The sequence below is a fragment of the Onychomys torridus genome, chromosome 13 (assembly GCF_903995425.1).
Source record: "Onychomys torridus chromosome 13, mOncTor1.1, whole genome shotgun sequence".
NCBI classification, from domain to species: domain Eukaryota; kingdom Metazoa; phylum Chordata; class Mammalia; order Rodentia; family Cricetidae; genus Onychomys; species Onychomys torridus.
The window spans coordinates 26,754,762-26,776,071 of record NC_050455.1 but is presented as its reverse complement, the minus strand read 5'-3'; the positions used below and the strand labels follow the sequence as shown (position 1 = coordinate 26,776,071).

The following is a 21,310-nucleotide window of genomic DNA, read 5'->3' as shown; positions in this document are numbered from 1 at the left end:
CTACTTGGTTGAGGTTCTTTGCAAGCCTAATAAGCAACCAACTCTACAACATTTACACTTGAGAACTTGTTATATTTCTATATTCCCTTCTCATTGAAGGCTCCAGACTATTTGTTTAGCAATTAAAACTTCACTCTGCTTTTGATGAGTTTTCGCCTTGGGTTTTGTTTACCCTTGGTGTCTGCCCTGAGTTTTAGTGCTTGAATGGTGAAACTAAATCAAAGCTTGAATCCTCCAGCCTGTCAAAGATTACCAATTTACTTTGTCCCCATCAAGAACTTGTTGCATGTTTTCAGACTTAGCAAATCTCTCTGAGGCAAAACAGACTGTCAACTCAGCTGTCCAAGAACCTTTCTTCTCAGAAATCTTAGTCCATCCAGTTCTTACAATATCACTGTCTTTTTGTTATTTTCAAAGTATAATTTTGTACTTTTAGTCTGTAAGTATAATTGCTCTGTGATGTCAGATATTCAATCTAATATAGAAGGTTAATTCTACAGATATATGTACACATTATAGCCTGACACTAATAATGTAATATACTATATTAATAATGTTAATTATATCAATTATTGTATTAATTAATTAATTATAATATGTACTTTTGATCATGCAGAGAGCAAAATCTTAAGATAATATGAACTTCACCACCTTTGGTAGAATCTCTGCCCTGAAACATCACATGTTAAACTTATTCCATGCCTTAAATACAGCAGCAACAAATTTCAAGAGATGCACATGTAATATAAGCATCTGAGGAAAAAAGACATGTTAACATATGTGCCATTATCAAGATACCTGGCTTCCAGAACCTGGAAACAACCTAGATGCCCCTCAACCAAAGAACAGATTAAGAAAATGTAGTACATATACACAAAGGAGTACTAGTCAGCAAAGAAAAACAATGACATCATGAAATGTGCATACAAATGCATGGATGGAACTAGAAAATATCATCCTGAGTGAGGTAACCCAGACTCAGAAGGACAAACATGGTATATACCCACTCACAAGTGGATAGTATATATAAACTAAAGTGTAATCAGGCAACAACTCACAACTCCAGAGAAGCTAACTAACAGGGAAGACCCAAAGAGAGATGCATGGACTGCCCTGGGAAGAGGAAATAGATGATATCTCCATTAGTAAAATGGGGATGAAGGGTGTGCAATGGAGGGTAGGGATAGGGGATGAGAGCATAGGGAATGGGATGGTTGAACTGGAACAGGAAGTGAGGGAGAATGCTATAAAAGAGATACCATGATAGAAAGAGGCATCATGGGGATAGAGAAAAAAAACTGGTGCTAGGGAAGTTGTCAGGAATCCCCAAGGATGACCCCAGTTTGTGCTGTTAACAATAGTGGAGAGGGTGCCTGAACTGAACTGGCTTGCCCCAAAGATCAGATTGGTGAATACCCTAACTGTCATCAAAGAACTTTCCTCCAATGACTGATGGAAGCAAATGCAGAGATCCACAGCCAAGCACTAGACAGAGATCCAGGAGTCCAGTCAAAGAGAGAGAAGAGGGATTCTATGAGCAAGTCCATCAGAATAATGATGAGGAAACCTGCAGAGATGACCAAACCAAACTAGAGGGAACTCATGAAAGTTGGATCAATGGCTGTGGAGCCTACATGGGACTGGACTAGGCCCTTTGTGTGGTGAGACAGTTGTGTAGCTTGATCTGCTTAGGAGGCCCCCTGGTGGTGGGATCAGAATCCATCTCTGGTGCATGAGTGGGCTTTGTGGAGGCCACTACCTATGATGGGACACCTCTTGCAGCCTTGAGGCAGGGGGAAGGGCTTGGACTTGCCTCTACTGAATGTACCTCCACATGGGAGGCCTTGCCTTCTTTTGAGAGGGAGTGGAGAATGGGTTGAGAGAGGAGGCTGGGGGCAGGGTGGGAGGAAGGAAGAGGGGGATCTTTGATTGGTGTGTAAATAAATGAAATTTTTTTTCTTAATTAAAAAAAAGATACCTGAATTCAATTATGCACTTTTTTCAGTAACAACAAAATGACCTTGTTCCTAAGGTATGCATTTTGCATAAGTTGTTTGGCTCATGTTTATTTACTATTACAATGTAGTAACTGAAATTCAAATTGCTAGTGCATTTTATAAGATGGTGGTGGCCCTTAACTGGTCTAGTATGTTCCATACTTTTTGAATATGCAAAGGGATTAGAATGGGATGTTCCTTGGTGTTTATTTTGCTCACCTTCATTTATGTGATCACACAAAATGGTCTTGGGTAGCTAAGTTAAAGTGGGCTTGAATTGTCATGATGTTACAGTATAATGTAAGCCTTCATTTATGTTTATTAATGGTCATCCCAAATATATTTTATTTATATATCTGATAACAATGGGAAAGTCATTATGTCATATATTTGTGCTTGACTCTGTTCTGAGTTTTATCTCTTTCTTGATTCCCTTTTATTATAATTTAATTTAATTTTACATATCAGCCATGGCTTCCCCTGTCCTCCCCCTCTCACCCCTTCCCCTGCCTTCCCCCTAGCCCACTCCCCATTCCCATCTCCTCCAGGGCAAAGACTCCCCTGGAGATTCAGCTCAACCAGGTAGATTCAGTCCAGGCAGGTCCAGTGCCCTCCTCCAAGGCTGAGCAAAGTGTCCCTGCATAAGTCCCAGGTTCCAAACAGCCAGCTCATGCACTAAGGACAGGTCCAGGTCCCACTGCCTGTGTGCCTCCCCAACAGTTCAAGCTATTCAACTGTCTCATTTATCCAGAGGGACTGATCCAGTTGGGGGCTCCACAGCTTTTGGTTCATAGTTCATGTGTTTCCATTAGTTTGGCTATTTGTCCCTGTGCTTTTTCCAATCTTGGTCTCAACAATTCTCACTCATACAATCCCTCCTCTTTCTTGCCAATTGGAGTCCTGGAGCTCCACCTGGGGCCTGGCCAAGGCTGCAAATAGATCCATATCTGTCACTGTGCACAAAATTTAAGTCCAAGTGGATCAAAGACCTCAACATAAATCCAGTTAATCTGAACCTGATAGAAGAGAAAGTAAGAAATAGTCTTGAATGCATTGGCATAGGAGATCACTTCCTAAATATAACACCAGTAGCACAGACACTGAGAGAAACAATCAATCAATAGGACCTATTGAAACTGAGAAGCTTTTGTAGAGCAAAGGACATGGTCAACAAGACAAAGCCTACAGAATGGGAAAAGGTCTTCATCAACCCCATATCTGACAGAGGGCTGATATCCAGAATATATAAAGAACTCAAGAAATTAGACATCAAAATGCCCAACAGTCAAATTAAGAAATGGGCTATAGAACTAAACAGAGAATTCTCCACAGAGGAAGTTCAAATGGCTGAAAGACATTTAAGGAATTGCTCAACATCCCTAATTATCTGGGAAATGCAAATCAAAATGACTCTGAGATACCACCTTACACCTGTCAGAATGGCTAAGATCAAAAACACTGAAGACAGTTTATGCTGGAGAGTAGATGGAGCAAGGGGAACTCTCCTCTACTGCTGGTGGGAATACAAGCTTGTACAGCCACTTTGGAAATCAATATGACACTTCCTTAGAAAATTGGGAATCCATCTCCCCCAAGACCCAGCTGTAGCACTCTTGGGCATATACCCAAGGAGTGCTCAATCATACCACAAGGGCCTTTGCTCAGCTATGTTCATATCAGCAGTGTTTGTAATAGCCAGAACCTGGAAACAACCTAGATGCCCTTCAGCTGAAGAATGGATAAAGAAAATGTGGTACATATACACAATGGAGTACTACTCAGCAGAGCAAAACAATGACACCATGAGGTTTGCAGGTAAATGGATGGATCTAGAAAAAAATCATCCTGAGTGAGGTAACCCAGACTCAGAAGGACAAACACGGTATGTACTCACTCATAGGAGGATACTAGATGTAAAACAAAGATGACTGGACTGCTACTCTTGATTCACTTTTAAGGTTGGATAGAGACTAAAAACTGTTTCAAGAATATGTCAAGCTCTCGTTAACTTTCCTTTTTGTTAAAGTGTAAAACTAATTCTGGGAGTGTACAGGACCTAAAACTCCAGGAGAATAATATACTGGATTTTAAAATAAATTCAGGAGTATAATATGCTGGATCTTAAAATAAATATTAGATTATAAGGAAAGTTTTTAAATGGTTCATTTTTTTCTGATGAAGTTCAATGATATTTCATAGTTAGAACAATATAAATCTACTTATAAATCACACCATACTTCACTAGTCTTACTGAACATTACAGCAAACAATTATGAATCAGACAAATGCAATATTATTCCAGCATATTATGCTCAAAATAATATATATTTCATACAACTAAAACTTTCATTGATCTAAAAACTAAGCTAATTTCTAATAGCTGAAGACTACACTAGGCAACAAAAGTAAAATGAAACACCCAAAAAAGAATTTTTTAAGTATGTACAAAACTTCCCATTGGTATCAAGTGTTATAAAATTAAATGTCTGAAATCAGCATTAAACATAAGGGCCAAAATTCAGAAGAAATTTCCTCTTTCTAAAGATAGGGAAAACTAGAAATTACAATCTGTTCATTATCCTGGGACCTCTGTCCATGTGGTAAAGGAAGGAAGGAGACACAGAAATTCAACACCCTCAAGATCCCTCAATTAACTGAGAGAAAGTTGGTTCATAGTTGATTCTGAGATTACTTTTTTAAAGGATTACATCAAACCAGTGATTAATATACTGGCTCCACAAAAAAAGGAGTAAGCATATAATATTTTCTCCTTAATTTTTATTGCATAATAATTATTTGAGAAGTTTAATTGTAGTGTTTATGGCACACTCCAATTATCTACACACTGCAATAATAAAAGATGCACATAACAATAGCTAGGATACACGGTGCTCACAACAGGATACAGAACAACTTCCATGCACTGATGTTTTAATGAAATGTGTGTTTACATATAATTTTGGAGAAAGATGTGTGCTAGATTTTACAGCTATGCAGATTGCTTAACCTAAAAAGGCCACTGACTCGGAAAGAATTCTAAGCAATGTAACCTAAAAGTCCATAAATACACACAACTTTAATTTTTCTTAAGTGCATTGAAAAGTTACAGAATGTCATGAAGACATTAGTTTCATTAACTGTTAGGACAATACAACCTCAAAATCCTAAGTAAAATTAGTATTAATAAAAGAGTAACAAGTTTAGAGCTATTTAGGATGCCATAGGTTGGATTACTGGTTAAAAAATATTAGGTAGTACTTCTTAAAAGACTAATTACAGTAAGAAGTTGACGGAAACTGAGAGATGGGGAACCATTTGCAATATTTAGCTGACTACAAAACTACTCCTGCAGTGGGGACTTCCCTTAACGTCTCTCTCAGATTCTCCCATAAACAGGTTTGGTATCACCGGATTCAGGAATTTGAACTCACCTGTCCCAGAGTCTCCTGTAAGACACACTTCATACTGGTAGCTCTGGGACAGGGTCCCAGTGCCGCTGACATCCACCAGGTGACCAGGAAAGTGTCCCTCAGGTACAGAGCAGCCACCCAGAGAGGCCTCCCTGGCTCTCCTGCACAGCCTCACCCCCACGAACAGCAGCACAGACAAGAGGAAGATGGAAGACACAGAAGCCAAGGCGATGACCAGGTACAGAGTGAGCAAATCATCATTGTCTTGTGCGGGGTCGAGCGCCACCTCTGGCAGAGGCAGGTAGGGCTGAGAGAAGCCATCCACCAGCAGCACATGCAGAGTGACACTGGCAGACCTTGGAGGATCCCCATTGTCCTTGACCAGCAGCAGCAGCCTGTGCTTGGGAGCCTCGCGCTCACTCAGCAGCCTGGAGGTGCGCACCTCGCCATTGTGAGCCCACATGCTGAACAGCCCGGGCTCTGTGGCCTTGAGCAGCTGGAAGGATAGGCAGGCGTTCTGTCCAGAGTCGCGGTCCACTGCCACCACCTTGGTGACCAGGTATCCTGGCTCTGCCGCCCTGGGCAGCAGCTCTGTGCAGGGTGCAGAGGCGTTCTGCAGCGGGTAGAGCACGAAGGGGTCATTGTCGTTGGCGTCCAGCACAAGCACTTGCACCAGCGCCTGGCTGCTGAGCGCAGGAGATCCTTGGTCTGTGGCGCCCACATGGAACTCGAAGGTCTGCAGGGCCTCATAGTCCAGCGCAATGAGCATGAACAGCTGCCCGTTGTCTGCATTGATCGAGATGAGTGAGGAGAGATCCAGCTGCGGGTCGTGGGTGGGCAGGAGCGAGTAGGTGATGTGGGCATTGGAGCCTGAGTCTGAGTCTGTGGCGCTGATGGTGCCTATGTGCAGGGCGGGGCTGTTGTTCTCCTGGACAAACAGGGTGTAGGAGGTTTGGGTGAAGGTGGGGGCGTTGTCGTTGACATCAGCCACCTGCACTGTTATGGTGTGCTGTGTTGTCAGCCTGGGTGAGCCTAGGTCGGTGACTGTGATGGTGATGTTGTACTCAGCTCTGCTCTCTCTGTCCAGAGCTCCTTCAGACACTATAGTGTAGAAGTTCTCTACAGATGGTTTCAGGGTGAATGGGAGATCATTCTGGATGGAACAGGTTGCTTTACCATTATCTCCAGAGTCTAAATCAGCAACACTGAAAACAGCCACCACAGTCTCTTCTGAATTCTCAGGGATTGGGCTGTTAACTGATGACAAAGTCAGTTCTGGTGGGTTATCATTCACATCAACTACCTGGACTATGACTGTGCACTTTCCTGAAAGACCACCACCGTCTTTGGCCTCTATGTCAACTTCGTAAGTATTAATTGTTTCATAATCCAAAGCCTTCACTAACTGTATATCACCAGTAGTGGGATTTAGTTGAAAAGTTTTGAGGATTTCTTCAGAAGCATGGAAAAACACATACGATATTGCACCAAAATTCCCGGTATCTAAGTCAGAAGCTGAGACCGTGAGAATGACAGAGCCAACAGGGCTCTTCTCTAGAACTTGAACCTCATAGAGTGACTGTGTAAATTCTGGGGCATTATCGTTTACGTCTAAGACCAGGATGTGGACCTGGGCAGTGCCAGACCGAGGTGGGGATCCTCCATCCAGGGCCGTGAGAGTTAGACTGAGCTCTGGCTGCTCCTCCCGATCCAGAGCTCTGTCTAGCACTAATTCTGGATACTTCCTGCCATCCCTACGACGGCGGCTGCGAACGTGGAAATGGGACTTGGGAGAGACCGTGTAGTTCTGGAGTCCGTTTCTTCCCACGTCCAGGTCCACAGCATTTCCCAAAGGAATTACTGTCCCAGGTGGGGAGCTTTCCAGGACTTTAAGCTGCATCGCATTTTCAAAGAACTCCGGAGCGTTATCATTTATATCTATGACCTCGAGCTCATTTGTAAGAAACTGCAAAGGATTATGCAGCAATATCTGAAAGTGCAGAACACAAGGCTCTGTGGAACTGCATAGCTCCTCCCGGTCCAGTTTCTCAACCAGGAGCAAGTCTCCGGTCTGGTGGCTGAGCTGAAAATATTGTATGTTCCCTCTAGAGATAGCCTGAGCTCTCCTTTCAGCCAGTTCTTCTACCCTGAGCCCCAGATCCTTTGCTAGATTGGCTATTAAGAAGCCCTTCTCTTTTTCCTCGGCCACAGAATAGCGCCTAGATCCAGACCCAGCCAGAGACCCACCTAGAAAAACAAAGAGAAGCAAGACTTGCCTTTGTTTAAGGAAGCACTCTTCTCTGGCCTCCATTGTATTTCTGCGGTGCTTTTCCAGGGGCTTGTCACCAAAAGGAGGCTTGTATTTCTCTGTGAAAAGTGCAGTCTTTTGGAGATAGCCTAACAAGTAATGTTTTCCAGAGATTCAGATTTTCCTGCTTAAAATTCTGCCCAGGTTCACAAGCCCTTGTTTTATCTCACCGAATCCCTCTGTCAATCTGAGTACGGAGTATAGAGTCTTAATTCGCATTTTTAGTCAACAGCGCCACCATGCGTTCGTTTTCAGTCTTAAATTCTTAGAAAAGGTTTTGTTACTGGTTTTGATTTATGTCGTTTTTTCCCCTTTATCAAACTTACTTGACCCTACTGAGGGAGTTTCTTGTGCCACGTAAGTTAAACAAAAACTAAGCAAGTATAATACACTAAACGGAATCAGCTATCTCTAAAAAGAGTCCTCACTTACATGATTTACAATACAAGTGCACACGTGAAGCAATCTGCTCTCTGCATGAGTGTCAGGAGTGATACACACTTACTCACTATTGAGTTTATTCCTAATATTAGTGGCACTGAAACTAATATCAATTATATTTCTGTAATGTCATGTTACTGTACTTGATAACAACTGCAAGATAGTTGATGATAGCTGAAACAGTTGATGCCATGGGAGGTCACTTAACCAAGAACCCACAGGTGATAAGGTGATTAACTAGAGACTTTTGATACCAAGACTGTCCTTTCTGGCGCTGCTTATCAAATGAGATATTCAAATTCCATACATTTAATAGCATACCTCATTCAAATACATCTAAAAATATGTAAAAATTAATAATAGGTTGAGAAACGTTAAGGATTAAAATATCGATAGCACTTTGTGTCACAAATGCAACTGCAATACGTGAAGAAAGTTGAGTGAGTGACTTGGGAAACAGACGTGTATTTAAATTATAAAATTAAATAACAGCAATTCTGTATTCATTAAAGGCAGTGGATAGGAGACTTGAACTAAGCATTAAGAGAGAAAAAGGAAAGATATGTTGAAAGAACCAATAGAGTGATAACTGCACAGCATTCAAATAACTATAGCAAAATCAGATTATTATATTGTATGTCATAGTATTTAGTTCCAGCAAAAGTTTTGTTCATTAACTATCTTACCATATTTAATTATCAGTATGTCACAACTAAAACAATTCTTCTTTCAATCAATTAGTCAAAAAAAAATATTAAGAACCTAAAACATCCAAGTGACTGTGCTAATCATGAAATGAACAGGAGCTACCCATAAGCATAACTCAAAAACTTAAATTTTTAAACAGTGTGTGTGTGTGTGTGTGTGTGTGTGTGTGTGTGTGTGTGTTTAAGTCAGGGAGTTTGGTTTTCTACTCCCATCATGTGGGTCAGGGCATGAACTCAGGTTGTCAGGCCTGTTGACATTGGCCCATCACAAGCTTTATTTTACAAAGGCATTGAAAAGTCCATGGTATTAAAGAGGGAAAATGGAACAAGTTTATCCAGAAAATTAATATAAATTATAAATGGATCCACATACACTGCTCACGAACTTATGTCCATTTAAATCTTTAATGCCCTGGGAATTTTTTTAGAATGGAATGCTAAGCTACATACAAAATTTCTAAGTTGGTAAAAGATAAAAGCACATCCTGTTGTATACAGTTCAATTATAATACAGTCTTGAGTAGTTGAATTAACTGGGAATGTTAATGCAATGCCTGTAATCCCAACACTCTGGATGGGGGAGGAACTGTCACAAGTTCAAGACCACAGTGAGACCTTTTCTCAAGAATTTTTTTTTTAAATATTGAATTCAGCACAAGTGTTTTGAAAGACTATTTGAAATAAAACATAAAAAATTATCATGCCCTTGAAAATATGTAGGCATGCATCTTTTAACTATCTTTTAGACTAGACAGAAATTTAAAAATCAGGAATTTCAGGTTTTGTAAATTTCCAATTCATAGAAATATGATTTTGATTTGCATTTACAATTTGAATACTTTGCAAAATCCAACAATTAGGGTTCCCACAATCTTTAAAGAATCATAAGTTTTGCATGCTGATACTTTAAAATGTGTGTAGATAAACATGGAAAGAGTATTATATTATTCACACCTGTGTAAAGAGTTTCAAGTCAGATCACACGATAACAGTTATATTAACAAGAGAATACATGAAAATAGTCTGGGCTGCAAATTGTTACTACTTGAATAATGAGAGAAAACAGCTTCAGACAACGCTTAAGAGTAACCCAGAACTGGAGAAGTTAAATTTGGCTAATGATGCTATAACTCAAAATTTAAAGACTTCTGCAGGGCGCAGGGCCATGCACCTTTCATCCAGGAGGCAGAGACAGGTGGATCTTTGTGAGTTAGAGACCAGCCCGGTCTACACAGTGAGTTCCAGGACAGCCGGAGCTACATAATGAGGTCCTGTCTAAAAATAAAAAGGATTTCCGAAAACACAAATTTTACTCTCACATTATAAGTCAAATGAAACTACAAGACTAATCACAATTGGAATACAAGCAAAATTTAGATTCCTTATTCCACAGATCTTACTTATCTAGAAATACCAGTAACATGCAAAAGATTGGAGTAAGAGAGTTACTTTCAAAGGAAAAGAGACTCCTTCAGTTGGCAAAGCAGTAAAATCAGGCCTTTAACGTTTTAGCTGACACTCAACTCCGTATTTCCTCATCAATATTTAACTGAATTCAAAACTATTCCTGTAACGGGCGTTTGTATCATTCTCTCTCTCTGAACTCTGAAGAAGGAAGTTGGGGATAACAGGCTTCATAAACTTGAAATCTGTGGTTCCAGAGTCTCCAGTCAGACACACCTCATACTGGTAGCTCTGGGACAGGGTCCCAGTGCCGCTGACATCCACCAGGTGACCAGGAAAGTGTCCCTCAGGTACAGAGCAGCCACCCAGAGAGGCCGCCCTGGCCCTCCTGCACAGCCTCAGCCCCACAAAGAGCAGCACAGACAAGAGGAAGATGGAAGACACAGAAGCCAAAGCAATGACCAGGTACAGTGTGAGCACATCCTCATCATGCGCAAAGTTGCTTGCCACCTCTGGCAGAGGCAGGTAGGGCTGAGAGAAGCCATCCACCAGCAGCACATGCAGAGTGACACTGGCAGATCTTGGAGGATCACCATTGTCCTTGACCAGCAGCAGCAGCCTGTGCTTGGGAGCATCGCGCTCACTCAGCAGCCTGGAGGTGCGCACCTCGCCATTGTGAGCCCACACGCTGAACAGCCCAGGCTCTGTGGCCTTGAGCAGCTGGAAGGACAGCCAGGCGTTCTGTCCAGAGTCGCGGTCCACTGCCACCACCTTGGTGACCAGGTATCCAGGCTCTGCCGCCCTGGGCAGCAGCTCTGTGCAGGGTGCAGAGGCGTTCTGCAGCGGGTAGAGCACGAAGGGGTCATTGTCGTTGGCGTCCAGCACGAGCACTTGCACCAGAGCCTGGCTGCTGAGTGCAGGAGAGCCTTGGTCTGTGGCGCCCACGCGGAACTCAAAGGTCTCCAGGGTCTCATAGTCCAGCGCCCTGAGCGCAAACAGTTGCCCGTTCTCTGTGTTGATGGAGATGAGCGAGTGGAGGGCCAGCTGCAGGTCGTGGGTGGGCAGCAGCGAGTATGTGATATGGGCATTGGAGCCTGAGTCTGAGTCTGTGGCGCTGATGGTGCCTATGTGCAGGGCAGGGCTGTTGTTCTCCTGGACAAACAGGGTGTAGGAGGTTTGGGTGAAAGCTGGAGCATTGTCATTGACATCGGACACCTGCACTGTTATGGTGTGCTGAGTTGTGAGCCTGGGTGTGCCCAGATCAGTGATCATAATGGTGATGTTGTACTGTGATCTTGTCTCCCGGTCCAGGGCTGTGTTAGTCATAAGAGTGTAGAAGTTCTCAACTGAAGGTTTTAGAATAAAAGGAAGATCCTCTGGGATGGAGCACACCATTTTCCCGTTGTCTCCAGAGTCAGGATCTGCAACACTGAACACAGCAATTATGGTTTCTGGGGAGTTTTCTGGGATGTGATTGGTAAGTGTGGACATAGTCAGTTCTGGTGGGTTGTCATTCAAATCTATCACTTGGACAAATACCACACTGCTTCCAGAAAGTCCCCCACCATCTGTAGCCTGAACATATACTGTATATGTCTGGATGGATTCGAAATCCAGTGTTGTTGCTAAAAGGATTTCTCCAGATGTTGCATTCATTCTGAATGTTTTCCGAATGTCTTCAGAAGCTTGGGAAAACGCATAAGCTATTTTTCCGTAGTCCCCAATGTCTAAATCTCTAGCAGAGACTGTAGCAACATGGGATCCAACAGGACTGTTCTCTGGAACCTGGACCTCATAGCGAAATTTTGAAAATGTGGGGGCATTGTCATTGATATCCAAGACTTTAATGAGGACCAGGGCGGTGCCAGACCTGGGTGGACTCCCACCATCGATCGCTGTGAGTATTAATCTGATTTCAGATTGTTCCTCCCGATCCAGCATTCTGTCCAGAACCAGCTGTGGTAATATGGTGCCATCAGGACTGTCTTGTAATTTAAGATGAAAATAGAAATTGGGACTGATTGTGTAAGTTTGGAGACCGTTGCTTCCTACATCTAAGTCTTGAGCTGGTTCTATTAGGAAAGTGGTTCCGGAAGCAGTCATTTCTGAAATTTTCAAAATTATTTCTTTGTCCAGAAAAACGGGAGAATGATCATTTATGTCCCTAATCTGTAGCTCAGCCTGAAAAATCTGCAAAGGATTTCCCAGTAACACCTGGAAAGGTACCACACAGGGTTCGGCGGGGCCACACCGCTCCTCCCGGTCCAGTTTCTCCCTTAATAACAAATCCCCGGTCTGCCTATTGAACTCTAAATTCAATTTTTTCCCTTTGGAAATGACTCGTGGTCCCCGCGCAGCAAGTTCATGTACCTCCAGCCCCAGGTCCTTTAACAAATTGGCCACAAAAAAGCCATTCTCTGCTTCCTCCTCCACTGAGTAGCGCTTAAGAGTGGACCCAGCCTGAGCTATGCCCAGCAAAACAAAGAACAACAGCGGGACTTGCCTTTTTTTCAGGGCTCGCTCCATTTCCTCTGCAGCCTCCATCGCCTTCTGGTCTCCCAACAAACTCGCTCCAGCCGTGGTTCACGTCGTCACTGACTTGCTCTGCAAATATCTTGCAGACAATGGGATAAATCCACAATCCCCAGGCCCAAGACTTTGCGGACAGATGTCTTGGAAGGCCTCCTCTCCCTCCTCCCTTCAGCGACTAGTCACTGGATGGTTGGCTGGTCCCGGTTTCTTGTACTTATGAGGCTGCAGCGCCACCCTGCGTTCTTTTTAAGCATTTGTTTTCTCCAAAGCATTAAGACAATTCACTTTTATATTCATGACTCTCTAAACCCCGTAATTCTTTTATGCCTCACAATATACCAATATCTTCTCTATGTTTCGAAGGATTTCATTGCTTCTATAACGGGTATGTAAGGCATGCGAAAAATTCAGAGTTTTTTTTCGCAGTTTCAAGAGGGTTGGGGTGAAAATTAACTTCAGGATTGAAAGGCTGACTGGGTGCCACAGAGAAAGTTTTTAAACTAGGAGTTCCCAGTCTTTATTCACAACTTGGGCATGTCCACATTTGAGTTAGGTTACTGCTCTCACATCAACTTCAACTGAAAGACTCAATAGAAGACCAAGGAAAACACAGAATTTAATGAGAATGTCCTAGTGGGCATAGAACTGTCCTCACGTACACTTTCTCTTTGCATTGTTTCAGACCCACATTTCCCTGACCAAGTCTCATAAAAATCTCCATGGTCAGTTCATTTCTTGTCAGTGTCTGTGTTTTTATTTTCCTTTCTAACAGATAAGAACATTTTGATAAAACTGCAATTTAGTTATTTTCATCTGTCAGAGTAGTAGGTTCGTAATGTCAAATGCATAGTAAACATTTAAAACTACTTATTTATCTTTTTTAAAGTCTTTAAGAGCTGGTTTATTAAATTAGAATCCAAAGTATCTAAGTTGAAACTTATTGCTAAGTTTAAAAAATTATCTTTTTTGAATGCTCAATTTAAAAAAAAAAGAATTATCAAGCCATAAAATGGCATATTGCTTACTCTGGCTACCTTCCAGCATGGATTGGAAAGGGGTTCATGAGCTCCCATCCCTGGGGGACTATGGACAGTTGATGGCTTCTGGGGAAGGAAAAGTCAGTTTTCTTTAAGGTGTGACTCCAGACCACACTCCAGTGGATGGCTCACACCCAGGTGTGTATGTACAGCTCAAATTGGAGTGGCTGGGTTACCGAATGAGAATAAACAGGACACAAAGTTGGGGGTGAGGAGATGGGAATGGATCTGGCGGGGAGTTAAGAAAAGTAGGGTGAATAGGATAAAAATACACTGCATGAAATTCTCAAAGAATTAATGGAAACACTTTTAAAAAGAAAGACAATATTGTTTCAATTATAAAACATTCTGGAAAAAGCAAAATTACAAAGACATTAAAAAGATGCTGATTATCAGGGGAAGAGGATGATGAGGACAAAGAGCTAAAACAGATGATTTTTAGGACAATGAAATTTTCCTTTATTATACTATAAGGGTATATATATATATATATATATATATATATATATAATATTATGTGTTTGTAAAAAATAGACTCATATAACAGGTCAATCCTAGTGTGAACTTTGCACTTTAGTGAACAGTAATTTGTACAACAGTGTTACCAAATGTGTTATGCTAAGGCAAGATATTAATGATAGGGGTTGTGGTTGAAGAAAAATGGCAGATGGGAACTCTGAGTAGTATTTGATTTTCTGTGAGACCTAAAATTGCTCTAAAAAACAAAGTTTATTACAATAATTTAAAAACTTTGCTTTAGGCATATACTTATATGTAACATGAAAGTAGTAGGCTAGGGGAATAAAGGAGCAGAAGGAAAATAATAATAATAATAATAATAATAATAATAAGAAGAAGAAGAAGAAGAAGAAGAAGAAGAAGGAGAAGAAGAAGAAGAAGAAGAAAGTATGGCAATGGGGATATGGGAGAAAATGCTCAAAATGCATTATATGCATGTATTAAAATTGTCCTTTTGAAATCCACTACTATGTACAGTGACTACATAGCAACTAAAACATTATAGAAAAAAGAAAACCACTTATATAGAGAAAATATTCAAGTGTGTAGAAAAGTTATATATATACATATATATATATACACACATATGTGTATATATATATGTGTATATATATATATATATATATATATATATATATATATATATATATATATATATATATATATACATATATATATATAAAATACAACTCTACCTTCCACCCAAACAAAATAACTGCCTTTATGTAAAGGTTGTATAGACATTGCCATGGCTAGTTTTCTGTCAAAGTGGCCACAAGCCAGAGTCATTTGGAAAGAGGGAACGTCAATTGAGAAAATGTCCTCACCAGATTAGCCTGAAGACAAGCCTGTGGTGCATTGTCTTGATGGATGGTTGATGTGGGAGAGCCTAGATCACTGGAATGGTGGTCCTGGGTTCTATAAGAAAGCACACAAAGGAAAACATGGGAAGCATGTAAGCAGCACTCCTCCATGATGTCTGCATCAGTCCCTGCTTTCAGGTATCTCCCCTGCTTGAGTTCCTGACCTGACTTCCTTCAGTGATGGATTGTGATGTGGAAACGTAAGCGAAATAAAACCTTCCTTCCCCAAGTTGCTTTTGGTTGGTATTTTATCACAGCAATAGAAAAACCTAAAACATACATCAGAATATTTCACCTCCAAACATCCAATAGGTACCTCCTAAATATGAAGATATTGTCAAGTGTAACCATGATGCTGCTGTCTCACCTGAGAAAATGAATAACAATCCTATATTAAAACCCAACTCTTGGTATATACTGTTGTCTTTCCATTAACCTCTCCCAATTTTCCTTAGCTGTGATAAGTCACTGTAGAGTTTCCTTTACAGATGCAATTTTTTCTCAGCCTTGTGCTATAGCCATGTCTCAGAAACTGTTTGAACCAAGCTCTTTGATTGTTGGAGTGTTGTATCATCTACTAACTACAGAATAGTTGCCTGTCTCTTAAAACCAGTTCTTAATGAAATGTTCAAACCATCTGTCTTATATACTGTCTTATGTCCTAGATATGTGTTACCATGGTGATGTTTAACTTGTTCATCTATCCCCTGTATTCCCAGGAAACCGGAATGGATGATTTATTAATATAAAAATGTCATGTTTTCAAAAACTCACATTGTATAAAAAAGGGGGTACAAATCACAATTTCCTTTTCTTAACATTTAGGAAACAGATGCCTACTTCAAACCCTGCTGCAAGGTTTTTACTTTTTTATTCATTTTGTGTTATAACAATTCAAAATGTTTTAATTCATTTGATCTGAGACCAAACACAATTCATTCAAGTGATCAAAATCTTTAAAAAAAAACTTTTACATGTTTAGATCATTTGAACTTATATACTTAATAAAGCATATGATTATTTAGTTTTAATAGATTCTCTGAGCTGAAACAGTTATTGGGATAACAGAAGGGTGAGGAAATATATGATGTAGAAAATTACACACTCCAGTGTTTCTCACAAATAGATGATATAAAAAGAATGCCTAAGATTCAGAGGAAAAAATACTCAAGAACATATGTTTTGTTATGTAAAGTTCTTCGAATTTCTCATGTTAGGTCATGTCTCACAATTCTCAGGGTTTTTTTAATTTTGGTGATATTCATAAATCTAAAACTATAAAGGGAGTTTCTCTTTTTTCAGATATAGAAACAGTATCAGTACTTTGTGTTTATAGATGGTTTCCATCTTCCAGTGCATTTATTTCCACCATGATATTTTAAATACCCACATTCTAGACCTCTTTCATGGCCCTTCTTCATGGCCTTCAATTGGTTTTGTTTATTCAGCCCTCAGGTAGCATAATAAAGAAAGATCTTGTGAGCTTCTAGTAACATTCACAAAAATTGTGTTAGCCTTATTGAAAATATAACTTTACATAATCTATTAATACAAACAGTTTATTCAAGAAAGATTTCAAAGTAAAGAGGGTTTTCATGGCGAAAATAAGAACTTTGTTATTCTTTTCCCACAGTACAAATGCAATTCATGGTTTTGAAAAAAAACATTTACATTAAAATGCTCATGTTTGGGGTGAAGAGATGGCTCAAGAGTTAGGTGTACTAACTTTTCTTCCACGGGACCCAAGTTAGATTCCCAGCACCCATGTGGTGGTTCACAATCTCTGTAACTGCGGTTCCAGGAGACAGGATGTCCTCTTCTGGTCTCCATGGTCACTGCATGTGTGTGGTGCACAGATACACACCCAGGTAAAACACTCATATACATAAAATAAAAATATTTTTTAAACATAGAAATGTTCATGACTGTGCTTAAGGTGAATCACTATATATTTATAATACAAACTGTTCTTTTGAAAATGCTTTAACAGTCATTGCCATAGACTGTTGCTTGATTTGTGCAGGATGGGGGGGGGGGTTCCACATTCATGTCTTGTGTTCTTTCACTATGTACACACACATAGATAAGTAAGTAGATAGGTAGGTAAATAGATGATAGATAGATAGATAGATAGATAGATAGATAGATAGATAGATAGACAGATAGATAGATTATTGCATTTTTAATGAAAACAGCAAATGTAATTGAATTTTTTTAAAAAAAATAGTATGGTTATATGTCTGCTAACTATAAAATACCTTGTGGAAAATTAATAAGGATGTGGGAGAACAAGGAATATGAAAGAAATATATAAAAAGCATAATCAATTTTAATCTATCAAAGAAATATAAAGAAATAATGCTTGAATGAGAGAAAATGAAATAATATATATGAAAAATTGTCCCCCATAAGTCCATAGGGAGTGGCACTATTAGGGGATATGGTCTTGTTGGAATAGGTGTGGCTTTGTTGGAGGAGGTATGCCACTGGGGGTGGGCTTTGAGGTCTCAGAAGCTCAAGCCAAGCTTAGTGGCTCTGTCTTTTCCTGCTGTTGCAGATCCAGATGTAGAATACTCAGCTCCTTCTCCAACACCATGTCTGCCTGCATGACAGCATGCTTCTCATCATGATGATAATGGACTGAACCTCTGAACTATAAGCCAGCCCCAGTGAAATATTTTCCTTTGTAAGAGTTGCTGTGGTCATGGTGTCTCTTCACAGTCATAAAACCCAAACTAAAACAGGATACTTAGTCAAGCACATGAAAAGGCACAGAAAGCAAAAACTTACTTAGACCATAGCAATGAAAATGTAGATGATGGGTAGTCTGACACTTTCCCTGGGCCTGTCAAGATGTGACTGATAGACCTGAACAAACAAACCAACCAGAATCAGGTAAAGTCTCATCATGGAGAAAGTAGGTGACATCTCAATGTCCTTATTCATAACCATAGCCTTAGATAAATCACTATCTCTAAAAACTAGGTTGTTCTACTATTCCCCTGTCTATAGATAACATGCCATAGACAGACTATAAACCAAATCCTTGAGTAGCTGATAGAACATGAAGGCCTTAAAAACCTGGTAGCTTCCCACAGCACATATTCCTTCCTGCATCAGATACAGTAGGAAGGATGGATTACTACTGCCATCAAAAACTACCATGCACACCAATACAATGCCACTTTTCTCGGTTCACTTGCTCCCTGTCTTCATGTGGAACTGGACATTTGGTAGCCTTACAACTCAAGGACTTCAGAGAAAGCAATTTCTTTGTTAGTTTTTATTGGAGTCGTGCATCTTCTGGGAACCAAGTAGTGAGTAGGTTACTTGGACAGTTTTCTAAGTCTTTATCCATAGCAGTATGCTACTGAAGTACATGTATTCTGAAGTTATTTTCTCATACTTGATAAACAGAAGGTAATTTGGTGAGAATGAAAACACGTCATGTTTCATTTACATCTTGGAGAGTCTCCAGATTTTTTTTTTTACTGTGGTGATAGTATGTTTATCTCAGAATTGTCTATTTCTATAAAGATTTTAAGAGTTGATACTATGAAAACTATCATTATGCTGGCTAATTTTTTGTCAACTTGACACAAGATAGGCTTATGTGGGGAAAGGGAACCTCAATTCAGAAAATAACTTCATCATATTGGCCTGTGGGCAACTCTATGGAAGCATTTTCTTGGTATTGATTGATGTTGGAGGGTCCTGGTGGGCCCAGCCCAATGTAGGTGGTGACACCCCTAGGCAAGTGGTCTTGAGTTGTAGAAAAAGAGAAGTGCTCTGTTTACATCTAAGTCTGTATAAATTCTAGTCCCTACAAGAATGTTCCTCTGGATTCTTTACAGTGTTCTTGGATCCAGAAATACACAGGTGGGTAATTATTTATGTTTATGCATTTCAACTCAACTTGGAAAAGTGCAATATATTTTTCCCTTAGCAACTGAAAATGCTGTGCCAGTGTCTCACCAGATCTGTCTCTGGACCTAGTTTCTATATAGCATGAAACCTTAAGTCTGGGGATCTTTATAAATATTGATTACCATTCAGCCTGAAATCCTTGGGTCCTAAACATCTGCTAGAAATATCAAGGAAGATACCAAACTCTTAGTTCTTCTGAAGCAGAATCCAACACCTCAGTATCTTGAGTTGTACATGCTTAACAGAACAGAAAACCACACTCTGCCTTATACTGAGCTTTGAGCGTCCCATTATTCTGACACCTTCTAGCAAACACATCTCAGCACAAATTCTGGTCACACTATCCTTCTGTTATGTAAGCCACCAGGATCTCAGGCTTTCAATGCAACTCTCACCTATAGAGTGATGTAATACATAACGGTTTTGCAGTATTCTATAACCAGTCCTTACATGAGATTTTTCTTCCAGTGTATTGGAGATACTGTGGTGATAGTTGGTAAAGAACTATTTTTTTCTGTTCAATGACTAATGAAACAAATTAGAAAATGCAATTGGTAACACGCTTTTAATCCCAGCACTTGGGAGGCAGAGGCAGGTAGATCTCTGTGAGTTTAAGGCCAGCCTGGTCTACAGAGTGAGTTCCAGGACAGCCAGAGCTACACAGTGAGACCATGTCTCAAAAAAAGAGAAAATGCAAATTTAGCATTCAAATAATTTATCTATGTAGTAATAATCCCTTGGGTTTATCACTTAAATAGTGAAAGAGACATGAGTTTCTATGTTTTTTTCAGAGGTGGGGTGGATCTCAGTATTTTCTCCAGGATGGCCATGAACACTATTTCTGTCTTTCATGGCTTCGGGAGTGCTGAGACTATAGGCATGTATATTTTCCTTACAGTTGTTTATAGACATTTGAGTTTGTGTTGTCAAAATCGTCAAATGACTTTATTTTTTAATAAAAGTCAAAATTATACAGTATTGTTCAAGTAATACACACTTGAATAAAACACATAATTTGCTTTTTGACTTAATGAAGTATTTAATATCTCCAAGATTTTTTTTTATTGCAGTCCTGTCTACCTGCTTTGGTAAATGCCTATGAATCTCTTACAGTATGAAATTTATCTTGACTCTTACATTCATGTTGTGTTTATGCTGTCAAGTCTAAGAGATATCCTACTTTTTTGCTGCTACTAGAATGTTTGTGGGGAATGCTATGATTCAAATTTCTTAAAGAGCCCATTAGTTGTGGAATCTTTGAAAAACCAATATGCACTATCCATAGTGTATTATCATAAAAAAAATCTCTCCCATCAGTTAGGGAGAAGAAAAGGGAGGTTTTCATCTCCAAAATCTAAAAGGAAATCATTTAGGCTTCTGAAGACCAGAAGTAAAAATACTTTGGATATTTCCACACTCCACCCCTGCATGTACATCCAATTTGGTATCAAGTTTAGTGTTTTCTTTAAATTGTTATGACGAATGATTCCACTTATATTTCTATCTCTAGTTATAACATCCTCACCCAGGGTATTTTTTGTTAAAAATTGTTTGTGCATATGTACACATGTGTATGCGTGCGTGCGCGCGCGTGTGTGTGTGTGTGTGTGTGTGTGTGTGTGTGTGTGTGTGTGTGAAGGTGCCCTCAGAGGTCAGAAGAATTATATCCCCTGGAGGCAGGGTTACAATCGGTTGTAAACTGTCCAATACAGATGCTGAAAACCTAACTATGTAAAAGCAGGAAGTGATCTTAAACATTAAGCTATCTCTCCCACTCCCATCCAGAATATTTTCATTTGCTAACACATCAGTAGGAATCACCTTCTTAAAAAAATCAAAGCAATATACTGTCACTCAAGCTGCTGAAATCACTGCAGTGACTCCTTGTTGCTTTACTTTTTTTTCTGTTTTTGTTTGAGATGGAAAACTTAAGATCTTCTTGCTTTGCCTATGGAATTCGGGGATTACAGGCAGTATCACACCTCACATGCCATTGCCCCATCTACTTGTCCAGATTCAGTGTTTAGAAATTTATCTTCTTAATAAATGGCTTCTAGATCCTTTTTTTTAAGTATCCTGGTCTTTCTGATTTCTTTCTGGTTCAGGTGTTTTGTTGTTTCTTTTGTATTTACATGACTATATATATATATATATATATATATATA

General features: G+C 39.9%; 2 protein-coding genes across 2 annotated transcripts; both read right to left on the bottom strand.

The window, feature by feature from the left end:
- Positions 1 to 4,770: 4,770 nt before the first annotated feature.
- LOC118594777 (protocadherin beta-3-like) lies at positions 4,771 to 9,464 on the bottom strand. Its single transcript, XM_036204960.1, has one exon. The coding sequence runs from the start codon at positions 7,716 to 7,718 to the stop codon at positions 5,322 to 5,324; it is 2,397 nt and encodes a 798-aa protein (XP_036060853.1). The 5' UTR covers positions 7,719 to 9,464; the 3' UTR covers positions 4,771 to 5,321.
- A 695-nt stretch (positions 9,465 to 10,159) lies between these two features.
- LOC118594776 (protocadherin beta-2-like) lies at positions 10,160 to 12,972 on the bottom strand. The gene has a single exon (XM_036204959.1). It carries the CDS (start codon positions 12,809 to 12,811, stop codon positions 10,409 to 10,411), a length of 2,403 nt encoding a protein of 800 aa, XP_036060852.1. The 5' UTR covers positions 12,812 to 12,972; the 3' UTR covers positions 10,160 to 10,408.
- Between the last annotated feature and the right edge of the window lie 8,338 nt (positions 12,973 to 21,310).

What these genes read in the sequence shown, in the direction of transcription:
- LOC118594777 (XM_036204960.1), bottom strand. Translation starts at nt 7,718, where the DNA reads ATGGAGGCCAGAGAAGAGTGCTTCCTTAAACAAAGGCAAGTCTTGCTT.
- LOC118594776 (XM_036204959.1), bottom strand. Translation starts at nt 12,811, where the DNA reads ATGGAGGCTGCAGAGGAAATGGAGCGAGCCCTGAAAAAAAGGCAAGTC.